This window comes from Prionailurus bengalensis, chromosome C1 (assembly GCF_016509475.1).
Source record: "Prionailurus bengalensis isolate Pbe53 chromosome C1, Fcat_Pben_1.1_paternal_pri, whole genome shotgun sequence".
Classification (NCBI taxonomy): domain Eukaryota; kingdom Metazoa; phylum Chordata; class Mammalia; order Carnivora; family Felidae; genus Prionailurus; species Prionailurus bengalensis.
Window position 1 is genome coordinate 51,370,554 of NC_057345.1, and position 12,832 is coordinate 51,383,385.

General features: G+C 35.6%; 1 protein-coding gene across 9 annotated transcripts in view; it reads right to left on the reverse strand.

The window, feature by feature from the left end:
• The window catches only part of DOCK7 (dedicator of cytokinesis 7), a 230,105-nt gene that overhangs the window by 29,453 nt on the left and 187,820 nt on the right, over window positions 1–12,832 (reverse strand). For all 9 annotated transcript variants that reach the window (XM_043575152.1, XM_043575153.1, XM_043575151.1 and 6 more), the window contains 6 exons: window positions 11,627–11,779; window positions 8,283–8,441; window positions 7,499–7,599; window positions 6,009–6,201; window positions 3,969–4,112; window positions 962–1,093 (listed from right to left, as the gene is read on the reverse strand). In XM_043575152.1, coding sequence (XP_043431087.1) covers window positions 962–1,093; window positions 3,969–4,112; window positions 6,009–6,201; window positions 7,499–7,599; window positions 8,283–8,441; window positions 11,627–11,779 — 882 coding nt within the window. The remainder of the gene's footprint in view (window positions 1–961; window positions 1,094–3,968; window positions 4,113–6,008; window positions 6,202–7,498; window positions 7,600–8,282; window positions 8,442–11,626; window positions 11,780–12,832) is intronic.

Consider the following 12,832-nt stretch of genomic DNA (forward strand, 5'->3'; position numbering starts at 1 on the left):
AATAAAATAGTGGCTTAACAGTGTAGCAGCCCTGTTTTAAGACGATTAACGTTTTTCAGATTCTATCAATTCATCTAGAATAGCTTAGTTCATGGCAAGAAAGAGGTCAAGCTGACAGAGGGTACAGCAGGACTAGTAATGAATACAAAAGTAGATAATCAATACTCTACTTCCTTCTTAGATGATGGTAGTAGCAGATAACAGCACAGGTAGCCCAGAGAAGGGAATGGAAAAATGGGGAAGGAGGAGGCTCAATAAGATATTTCAGAGTATTTTAACAGAGCCCAGATTTCAGTTTTTGTTAATCAATTGCTAATAGTTGACTTCATTTTTTAAACCAAGCTTATGCTAATTTTAATTTTGGTGATAATATGTGGATTCCATGAACTATAAACAAGTACTAAAATCATACTATTATAATCGAATAAACATAAGATAACCGTTTTATTCATTATTTTCACTAAATACTATTTTCATGTTAGAAATATATTAAAGGATGATTGAATGGAACATCTAGGAAAAACAGTTACCGTTGAGTTGAAAACATTAACAATATTAGTTTATTAGACTTTAATATCATTTAATAAAAAAACTACCTTACATATAAAAATTTTTGGCAGCAAAATAAATCCATGTAAAAATCAGATTTATAATTTTAACCCATACTGTGAAACAAAAAGAACTCATGATTTAAAAAAAATTTGCTAACTACTAATTAGTTTTTAAAAGTGAAGAAAAAAACTGTGTAGAAAATTTAGGATGATCATTATCTACTCTAAGTAAATTCATTTTTTGTTAATGAGTCTGCTCTGGCCATGAACCATCATTTTGACATTGTTCATTTATAATCTGATTAAAATGGTCATTTCATTGGATCTAGTTTGACATCAGTACAAAGCAACACTAATGCTTTCAGACAGTTTTCTCCATTTACACTGAAGCTAGAAATTGCAGTCATTACCTGATGCACAATTTTGCTGAATGCTTCTTGAAGTTTACCATGAATTGTGGATAGTTTCTTTGCATCCCGATTAGCTTCATGAATAGGAATAAGTACTTTGTAAACCTCGTTTACTGCTTCATACATGCCAGCCTATAAAAATAATGTTATATGTTTTCTGTTACATTGATATGAAAGTAAATAATTACAATTTATGAATTCACAATATTTCTACTAAGGCAATACCAATGACACTTTCCCAATAGGACATAAAAATTAACACTACTAATGTTTAATTTTATTAACTCTTAATAAAAGAATTTTGTACAACGTATTGATTCCTCCAGATGGATGGATAGATGGATGGATGGATGGATGGATGGTGTGTGTGTGTGTGTGTGTGTGTGTGTGTGTGTGTATTTAACATATGTTAAGTTTAAATTTCTGTTTAAGTTAAACTGAGTATTTTGCTATCTACCCAGTAATTACTTCACTAGTGTGTATGTGTCGGTACTTACACAGGCATATAAACTTTTGCAGAATTCTGAGCAGTGGAATGAAAGAAATCTAATTATTAATTATTACACTGGTCACAGATATCAGATAACTTGTGGCCTCCTGGCAAACTAAAATTATTTACATTTCTAAAATATTAAATTGGCACAGGAAATCTTACTGGAAATATCCGATGGGAAAATATCAGTTATCTTTCACAAAATGTAAGAAGGTTCTAAGCTACCAGATTTTATTCCACTAGGGGGCAGTTAGCCAGTGGCTGGCCAAGGGTTGCTCTGCCTATAATCAAAGTGATGGACAAAATGTGTTTATACTGCTATTCTGTTTTCTTGTCCTTAATAATGAATTGGTGGCTGTAGTGAAGGAAGAAAGAGATGTTTTCCAAGAGCCACTGAATTCGTATTACCACACAAATTAGCAAACATATTTTCCCAAGGAAATAAACATACGGTTCTGATATTTTCCAGTAAAAGTTCACAGGAATTTATGCAATCATATAACTATAATAGTGAAATAAATACAGTGTAACTAAAATGCCCCAGTAATTATTATAATTAAGATTAAACAGATTCACTGAAAAACAGTGAATTTCATAATTATATGCTATTACAAAAGAACTTCTGTAATACAGGCCACTGCACTACTGTGAATTATTAACATTACACACATACACACAAACACAGAGTGTGTATTTATTAAAATATTCCATTAATAGCAAAAAAAATTTTTTCCCTGCTAGTTCAGATCACATAAAATGAAACTCAAGGAGCAGGGATCCAGGGGAGCAATCAGAACAGTTGAGGGCCTCACACAGGAAATTTTATTTTATTTTTCAGACAGGAAATTTTAAAATGGTCAATCACCTAACATTCTTAGAGTCTCTGAATAATTATATTTATGTAAACTCATTCTAAACATCAATAATGATGAATAGGATGATAATGGCAAACAGTAATACTTATTTGGAACCAGACATTGTGATAAGCAGTTTACATATATTAACTCATTTAATCCTAACAACACTCCTACGTGATAGGTACTATTCTTAGATGCATTTAAATAGATGAGAAAAATGAATCATTGATAGGTTGAGTAATTTGTGCCTGAAGTGATTTAACTACTAAGGTAGCAGAGGCAGGATTTGAAGTCTAGTTGTATGCCTTCTAAATCGATGCCTTTAGCCAATACATTGCAAGCTAGGGTTAAGGCCAGGAGAATAACCAATTTCCAATAGCAGTACAATGGTGAAGAAGGGCAGCATTGCATATTACGTTAAGTTTCCCTCTTCCCCCAACATGAACTTCAAGACTCCTTATCTGTGGTGCTGGGACACTAAATACTCAGCAGAAATGTCCGAAAAGTCCTGGGGCGCCTGGGTGGCTCAGTCAGTTAAGCATCTGACTCTTGATTTGGGCTCAGGTCATGATCTCACAATTCGTGAGGTCAAGCCCCACATTGGGCTCTGCGCTGACAGTGCAGGGCCTGCTTGGGATTCTCTCTCTCTCTCTCTCTCTCTCTCTCTCTCTCCCTCTCTCTGCCCTTTCCCGTTTGCACTCCCCCTCTCTCTCTTCTCTCAAATAAATGTTAAAAAAATTTTTTTTTTTAATGAAAGAAAGCAAGCAGGGATTTGGCTAACTATCTTTCCCTTCTTTAATAATCATCCCATCTAATGGGTGCCTGGGTGGCTCAGTCGGTTAAGCGTCTGAGTTCAGCTCAGGTCACAATCTGTGGTTTGTGAGTCTAGCCCCACATCAGGCTCTGTGCTAACAGCTCAGAGCCTGGAGACTCCTTCAGATTCTGTGTTTCCCCCTCTCTCTGCCCCTCCATGCTCATGCTCTCTGTCTCTCAATAATAAATAAACGTTAAAAAATGATTTGATTAACAAAACTGCTTCAATTCTTCACATAAAGATAGGGAGGGACAAGGACTGGGGTTACATAGCATGGGACATTAGGTCAGGCAAGGGAACTAGGAGATAGTTCATAAAGTTCCTGATACGTAAGCTCCAGGACTCTAACATCTACCTAATAGGGGTCCCTATGCAACCCATGAGATGAGTGGCTATAATTTTCCTGAGCACCAGGGCAACATCTGACATACTAAAAAGAAGATTCTTCCTTTCATTCAACAGACCAGCTCTATAGCTACAGCCGTGTTAGTCTACTTGAACAGGAACTTAAGTCATGCAGAGGTTTTCTGTTTTGTTCTGTTTTTTAATTTTAAGGTATTAGAAAATGTCTGGTGCTAAACGATTTATAAACTCCAAAAAAATCTGTTGTAGATTAAGTGATGGTTCATAAATAAGCAAACAAAAAATACTGGAGAATATGACAATTAAGATAAAAAGGAGTAAGCAATGATGAATCTATAGATAAGATCTGTTCTCAGTTCTTAAGGTACTTGGAGAAAACTAGCATACAGGAAGAGCAGGTCACAGGCAGAGAGAATACACATGTCATTAATAATCCAGAGGTATGTATCTGGGGAAAGAGAATGAACAGGAGTCATCTACCATAGAGAAAGAAGCAGCTGCTTGTTCCAGTAATCCCACGAGTCCTGTCTCAGTAAAGTACTTTCCAGAGCAGATACCTTCTTCATCTGGAGATACCACGTCATCTGAGACTGCAGATTCTTCTAAAACATTAGAGGAAATATTCTGGGGGAAAAAGTTGAAATGGCTTTAGATATGGAATTTCTTAGCATGAAAGATGTGTGTGAAGAAGTAACTGAAAATGAAATATAAATAGCAGCTTCGGTTTAAAAAGGGGGTGGGTAGTCAATGCAAAGATAAAAGACAAATTTCCAGAATCTTTCTCTATTTTGGAGATGACAATCAAATGGTACCATTACTGTCAGGTAACTTTTCCATTAATAAAAACTGTGACAATGAAAAATATGAAAAATCATGGGCTAAGGAAAATAGCAATATGATACAGGACATCTCGAGAGACTTAAACGGTCTTTATTTTTAACTTCAATGATCTTGTCAAAACTCCCCAAGAGGAAAATTCAAGTATGAAATGGTGTTTTGGCTTGCTTAACAAACATTGAGTTAATGAAAAAACTCAGGTAAAACTCTTACCCAATGAGACTGGGATCAGCCATTATTTCCAAAAAAGAAATAATACATACTACCTTAAATATTTTAACCTAAACATTTACAGCAGATAGACTCATCTGACATTTTTTTGAAGTTGATCTCAGGCCTTTTCTTTGTGTATGGGTCTCCAGATCAGATTTTCATGTAATCTCTCTTGACTAGACAGCAATAACGCAATCTTCATTTAATATTTCCAGTTCTATGGGGCGCCTGGGTGGCGCAGTCGGTTAAGCGTCTGACTTCAGCCAGGTCACGATCTCGCGGTCCGTGAGTTCGAGCCCCGCGTCGGACTCTAGGCTGATGGCTCAGAGCCTGGAGCCTGTTTCCGATTCTGTGTCTCCCTCTCTCTCTGCCTCTCCCCCGTTCATGCTCTGTCTCTCTCTGTCCCAAAAATAAATAAACGTTGAAAAAAAAATTTTTTTTTTAAATAAATAAAAAAAAAATAATATTTCCAGTTCTGGGGGTGCCTGAGTGTCTTGGTCCGTTGAACATATGACTCTTGATTGTGGTTCAAGTCCTGATCTCAAGGTTGTGGGATCAAGCCCTGCTCTCTGGGCGCCATGCTGAGTGTAGAACCTGTTTAAGATTCTCTCTTTCTCTCCCCCTCTCTTTCCCTCTGCCCCTCTCGCCAGCTCATACTCTCCCTCTCTCTCTAAAAAAAAAAAAAAAATAGATTTCCAGTTCTGGTTTCTTCAGAGTAAAAACTTGAAACTTAAAAGGTTATCAAATTATCCTAGATTTCTAGGAGATTTCTCCCCAATCTTTTGTAGTTGGTCCAAAATTAATTCAATAGCGACTGTTGTGGAGACTCACTTTTATCAAGTCTTTGCAAAACATTTAACTTAGTTTTCAGAGAAACAATGACTGACTTTCTTTCTTCATTCAGATTTCACCAGAGGACATAACATGTAATTAAATTTTGTAATTTCCCAGATCTGGCATTAACGGGTTTTGAAAAAAGCAAAGAAAGCATAACTGACTTCTGGTAAGCAAAGATTTCAACTAGTAGGTCAGAGGTATGTAACCCTAGTAGGGAGCAAACTATCATCTCTGGGCCATGGTATCTGCACATTTTATACAGGTATTGGAGAATGTTGGGTTATCTGATGTCTTAAGTAAAAGCCAATTGAGAGTTTCTACTGTATTCTGATTCTCAGCATTTTGGGTATATTTCATAGATGCTATGAAGCCCCTAGCAGTATAGGCAAAGAGAATAAATCTACTTAGCACTGATATTTAGAGGTAAAAAAAAAATGAGGAAAGAAAACTAACACGGAGTACTCTTTAAAAATGTATTCATGACAGTGACAGAGAACTGTTAATTTATCTTGTGAAACATCACCTTCAGTCTTTATGCTGTCCTTATAAGCTGAGTGAATCTTAACAGCAATGAGAAAAGTTAAAACTATGAAGGACATACCTCAATTTAATGTAAACCTGGCAGATTCCTACCTGAAATGTTACACATCCCACAGGAAGGTATTTGCGGTCCTCCAGCATGCTCAAATACTCAGCAACAAGGGCTGCGGAGTGGACAAGGCACTGGGCAGCTTCAGCATGATTGCTGCGTTCTGAGTGTTTGCCAGCCATGTTCTGCAACCAGGTCAATCGCAGATCTGGAGAGGTCTGGTAGCCCTTGGCAATTCTAATTGGAACACAAATTCTTTTCAGTTAGCATTTGTTTCCCAAGCTGGAAGAGAGTTTAGACTGCTTGTTTAGTGTTTACGTAGAGAGGTTTCCGTTATTGAACACAACCTATTAAGACAAGTTTTCAAATGGTATGAAAGTGTCTTTAAGTATGTTTAAAGAAGTAACTGTAGGCCCATGCAATGGTTAATAGATGTTTTTTTGTAGGGGGACTAAAAAATGACATGGTATCAGTAAGGGAAAGCTATGGGAATTTACGTGTTCGTTAGGGGAATATAAAGAAATTTCATCGTCAAGAAAAAAAGATCTGTAAGATAGTATCATTGCATCATATTTATTTTAAGTAAAATGTTTGTTTTATTTGTGTCTTAAAAGACTCCAAAACTGTAAAAAGAGAGGGTCGTATGGCAAAGTTTTACTTGCATCTTTCAAGATATAAACAGGAATTACAAATTTCTCAAAATGTGCTCCTGCAAGTATCATGTTATAGGCACAACCATATTTAAAATCAGGAAAATTAATGTTAGAACATTAATACACTGTATTTTCTTCCTAAAGGGCTGATTTTTACATTTAAAATATGGGTCTTGGGTGTCTGCATGAAATCTAGGGCACATGATCCCAAGGTGCTAAATATGTATCAATTATTTTTTAAAATCCTCATTTTTGATAATCAATAAATATACTAAACAATTATTCATAGTTCCCAGAGAAGTGACACAGGGGATCTGATCCACCATTAGAAAATGACTTAAGTAATTCTGGTATGTTTAATTTTTTATCCAATGTTTTCTGTATGTTTTGCCAATTTATTTTTTATTTAAATCCCAGTTAGTTACCATACAGTGTAATATTAGTTTCAGGTAAAGAATTTAGTGATTCATCACTTACATACAACACCCAGTGCTCATCACAACCAATACCCCTCTTAATGCCCATCACCCATTTAACCCATCCCCCTGCCCATCCTTCCTCCAGTAACTATCAGTTTATTCCCTATAGTTAAGAGTCTTTTTGTGGTTCTTTTTATGGCTGAGTAATATCCCATTGTGTATATATGCCACATCTTTATTCATTCATCAGTCAATGGACATTTGGGCTATTTCCACAATTTGGCTATCGTTGATAATGCTGCTATAAACATTGGGGTGCACGTAGCCCTTCAAATTAGTATTTTTGTATCCTTTGGGTAAATACCTATTAGTGCAATTTCTGGATTGTAGGGTATTTCTTTTTTTAACTTTTACCAATTTAAACCCATTATACGAGGTATAAATGAATCAAACAAATGATACCTGTACATTAGATCAATCAACATTTCAGGATCTTCCTGGTGTTCCTTCATTTTAACAGTATCAGAAAGAATCATATGGAGATTGAAAACCAAATCTTGAACCTGAAGCAGAGAATTTTATAAAAAACATTCTTTAATTATCATTTATTCACAGTCACCACATTAGTTTGGAAGATATTTTAGATAAATATCTGAAGATTGCAAAACAAATAATATGATACTGATAGAGTTCTAAAGAATGCGGGCATGCTGGGGTATGGTGAGTAAAGGGTAGTAAACTTTATACTAATTCCTGAGCTGGCTGGGTTTCGTTTTTTGGGGTTTTTTTTCTTTCAGTTTTCTCATCTGGAAACAAGTAGAACTAGAACTAGAAATAAATGTAGGGATATACAGGATTCAAGAGGAAAACACAAAAGGATATTCTCTCCTATGTTTCTGATTCTACCAAAACGTAGTTTGTAAAAACTTTACTTTTTAAGGCAAATTACTGTTTCATCAATAAGTAGGAATAATATTTCATCATAAAGTTTCCTATTTATTTATACGGTGTCTACTATTTGTTGTATTTGTTATGAATGCACAGACTTACATACCAAAGATATCAACCTTTCCAAGAAGGAAGCATGGCTTATTGAAACAAAAAGATTCAGCACTATTTATAGCCTAGGATACGTGGCTTGAAAGAAAAATATAGGTTTTAAAAAACAAAATTTGATTTAACAATTTAGAAACTGTCTATTTATAATTCTATTTCAGTTAATTATTTAGAAAGCAGTGTTTCTGACCTGATCAGGAAATGTTGTTTCCCTCAATTCCAGATCTTCTTCAGCATAAGTCAATATAGTCTTTAGAGAACGTCTTAAGAATTCCTCATTAAAATTTTGAGATGTGCCCACCAAGGAAGACAGTGACATGGTTACCTGCATTTTAACCCTAGCAAAGTTCTGTAACAGAGAAATTGTCAGGTCAGCATTTAATACAGAAAAGCTTAAAAGAAAAAAGTTTATACTTTTTTTACTTGCTAAATGAAAAAGTAAAAAAAAAAAAAAATACCATTCCAAATAGTTATACAAAAATTTTAGAAATAAAATATACATATTAAAATCTTATTTTAAAACCTTAAAACAAGACATAAAACAGAGTTTTGCTAAGAATAATATGCTACAGAGTAAAAAAACGAAGCCATGTCTCAGAATTGAATTAGGGGCTCCTGGGTGGCTCAGTCGGTTAAGTGTCTGACTCTTGACTCTGGCTCAGGTCATGATCTCATGGTTCGTGTTCGAGCTCCGCATCTCTACCAGTGCAGAGCCTGCTTGGGAGTCTCTCTCTTCCCCCCTCCCTCTCTCTGACCCCTCCTCCCCTCATGTGCATGCTCTCTCTCTCTCTCTCTCTCTCTCTCTCTCTCAAAATAAATAAATAAACTTAAAAAAAAAAAAAGTATGGGGTTGCATGCTTGGCTAAGTTGGTTGAGCATCCAAGTCTCTCTTGGTTTTGGCTCAGGTCATGATCCCAGCGTCAAGGTATCAGCTCCATGCCTTCTTAAGATTCTTTCTCCACCTGCCCCTCTTGCCTGCTCGCATGCATGTGTGCTCATTTACTCTCTCTCTCTCAAATAAAAAACATATGAACTTTAGGAAGGAAAGCAGAAATAAATAAAAGGCAGAATAAATAAGAAACTCAAGGCAAAACCAAAAACCAGAAATAGAGGACATAAAATAGGAGGTTACATGTGAGCTCACAATACTTGAAAAAAAAAAGATAAAAGACATTTGGTAAAAGAAAGAAAGGATGTCATGGAGAGCACATAAGGGATTACAGGACAGAAATTCTGAGAAAAGGAACCACAATAATTGGAAATTTTAGAAGTGTTAAAAAAGAAAAAGAAAAATGATAGACAAAAAGTAAAGCAAAACAGATCCAACATATGTATGTCTGTTTGGGAAAAACCCTAAACCCTGGAAGAAAATATTCTATTTTACATTCAAGAAAACATTCTGAAATAAATTGAAAGCAGACATCATGTGGCTGAGAAAATTAACAAACATTGGTCAATACCAAGACCCATTCTAAAAAAGGTATTTAATTTTAAATCTAAAGAAAGAATCCCTAGAGCAGCTGGGAGGGGAAAAGTTATTTAAAAGGGAAGAAAGTATCAGGTCATCTTCAGATATCTCTACAACAATATGTAAAGCCAGAAGATGATGATATTCAAGTATATATATTTTTCTTTTTTTTCTATTAAGTGTTCTTTATCTGGTACATTTTACTGATCTTTCCCACCACCACCCTTTTTTTAAATTCAGTCTTAGGCAAAAAATTTCATAACCATCTTTGCTGTCCTTTAAATATAGAAAACACTAAACAATCAAGAATGTGAGAAATACTATTCCCAAGAACTATCTTGAGTAAACAACTAAAGGACAATAGTTAGCCCAATAAGAGGATTAAAGCAAAAAAAAAAACAAAAAAAGTAACAAAAGATATAACAGTTATGAGTATCAGTTTACTAAATAGATAATAGAGATAATAAAAGAGAAATAAACTATGTGTAGGCTATAAATCATCTCCTTCAGTCCAAGTGGACCAAAACCAAAAAAGGGTATAGAAAAATAGAATAATATAACTAATATGGTATATTTAACTCAATACTCTGAAATAAAGAACACCTTTCTTTTTAAATGCTTAACATTTATTTCATGTCCACAGTACAAAAAATGAGACATAGTATCTACGTTGTATAATCACACTGCAATAAAACTGATAATTAATATCCAAACTTTGTAACAAAAAGGACTGTCAACTCTTCCAGTTAAAAGTACAAACTGGGGCCTGGGTGGCTCAGTCAGTTAAGCATCTGACTTCAGCTCAGGTCATGAACTCGCGGTTTGTGGGTTTGAGCCCTGCGTGGGGCTCTGCTGACAGCTCAGAGCCTGGAGCCTGCTTCAGATTCTGTGTCTCCCTCTCTCTCTGTTCCTCCCCCACTTGTGCACTCGTTCCCTCTCTCTCTCTCTCTCTCTCTCTCAAAAATAAAGAGGAAAAAAAATTTTTTTTAAAGTACAAACTGAAATTACAAAATACCTGCAAAACAAGAATATGGAAAACTGTATATCAGAATCAATGAGATACCAATAAAAAGTGCTCCAAGGACAATCCTGGGCCTTAAATACGCACATAAGTAAAAAAAAAATGATGTAAACGTTTGACTCAAAATTGCAAAAAAATACAACACATGAATATATAATCAAAAAAAATACTTTTATAAAAATTTTTATTTTTTTAAATTTTTTTTTTCAACGTTTTTATTTATTTTTGGGACAGAGAGAGACAGAGCATGAACGGGGGAGGGGCAGAGAGAGAGAGGGAGACACAGAATCAGAAACAGGCTCCAGGCTCCGAGCCATCAGCCCAGAGCCTGACGCGGGGCTCGAACTCACGGACCGCTAGATTGTGACCTGGCTGAAGTCGGACGCTTAACCGACTGCGCCACCCAGGCGGCCCCCCCAAAAAATACTTTAACAAAAACATGGAATTCTTTTTTTTTTTTTTTAATTTTTTTTTTTTCAACGTTTATTTATTTTTGGGACAGAGAGAGACAGAGCATGAACGGGGGAGGGGCAGAGAGAGAGGGAAACACAGAATCAGAAACAGGCTCCAGGCTCTGAGCCATCAGCCCAGAGCCCGACGCGGGGCTCGAACTCACGGACCGCGAGATCGTGACCTGGCTGAAGTCGGACGCTTAACCGACTGCGCCACCCAGGCGCCCCCAAAAACATGGAATTCTTCAGACTGGTATATAGTCATAAAATATCAAATCAAATTGATTTGATTTTGATTTTAATTTTCTTTATCTGTATTTTCTTTTTACTTAATGATAATAATTAAATTTTCCAAAAGCTCAAGATACATTTATATTCTAATTTTTACTACTATATTTTATCTTTAGTGCAGGAAGCAAAATTGGAGATTCAGATTTTTAAGATATACACCCAATGAGAAATATCAACACAGTCTAAGATTAGTCTCAAAAAAAAAAAAAAAAAAAAAAAAAATTCCATGCTCCCCCACAAAACACATTTACCAGACACTGCAGGAGTTATATTTCATTATGAATCCAGAGATAAATACTTACATTACCAATTTCAAAGTTCTGTCTCATAAGTAGGTACAGTGAGGCACTGGCATGTGACCGTATTGTACTAATGCTGCTGCTACAGTGTCGGAGAAGCCGGAGGCATAAGTCAGCACACTGCTCTGTTTCTTCTTCAAACAAGAGTTCAGGGAACTGTAAACAGACAAACAAAAACAAAAACACCAACACTGAACTGATGCAGTGGAAGTTCCAGAGATATATTAACATAGCCTGAACTAGAGATGTGTTAGTATAGCCCAGTTTTAAAAAACAGTTCAGCAATGTTTGCTAATCGGCTAATATTGACAGATTGGGATTGAATACTGAATACGTCACTTATTAGCCAGTAGTGTAATGTTGGACAATGTCTCATCCATAAAATGGACCTAACGGTATTATCTACACGGGACTGTGGGACTGAGTAAGATTAGACACTATGCATAAAACAATATAGTAACCATAACCAACATGTAATAATTCTATTAATATGTTTTATTATAAAATGCTATATAAGTAATTTTCATTGGTTCAAGTTTTAACAGCTCTGCATTCCACATTAGATGACTATGATGAAATAGATACCTTCAAGATTTAAGAATATACCTACGTTCAGAAAACCAACATAGGAAATAAATATCTGAAGTAGTTGAACAAATGGAAGTACCTCCTATTCATCCACGGGGTAAGTTAATGTCAACGGAATGAACTACTTACACCTTAAATTCTTAAATAAATCAAGTTAATGACAGAAGGAGATTAAGAGAAAACAAGGAAAGCCCCATATTTTAAATCAGTTATTAATTTCAAGCTCTTCTCCACAACAAAACTTTTTTTTTAATTTTTATTTTTGAGAGAGAGTGAGACAAGAGCATGAACAGGGAAGGGGCAGAGAGAGAGGGAGACACAGAACCCAAAGCAGGCTCCAGGCTCCGAGCCACCAACAGAGAGCCCGACGCAGGGCTCGAACTCACAAACTGTGAGATCGTGACCTGAGCCGAAGTCAGACACTTAACTGACTGAACCACTCAGGCGCCCCCAAAACTACTGTTTTTTAAGTCCCAAACTGGTTACAAGTGATCCAAATAAGAGAGAACTGAAAAGGCAACTAGTAGAAGAGAGGCAAAAAAGAATCATGGGTCTTAGGTTATTATTAAAATTTTTTTTCAATTTTCTAATCTTTATTTATTTTTGAGAGACAGCATGTGA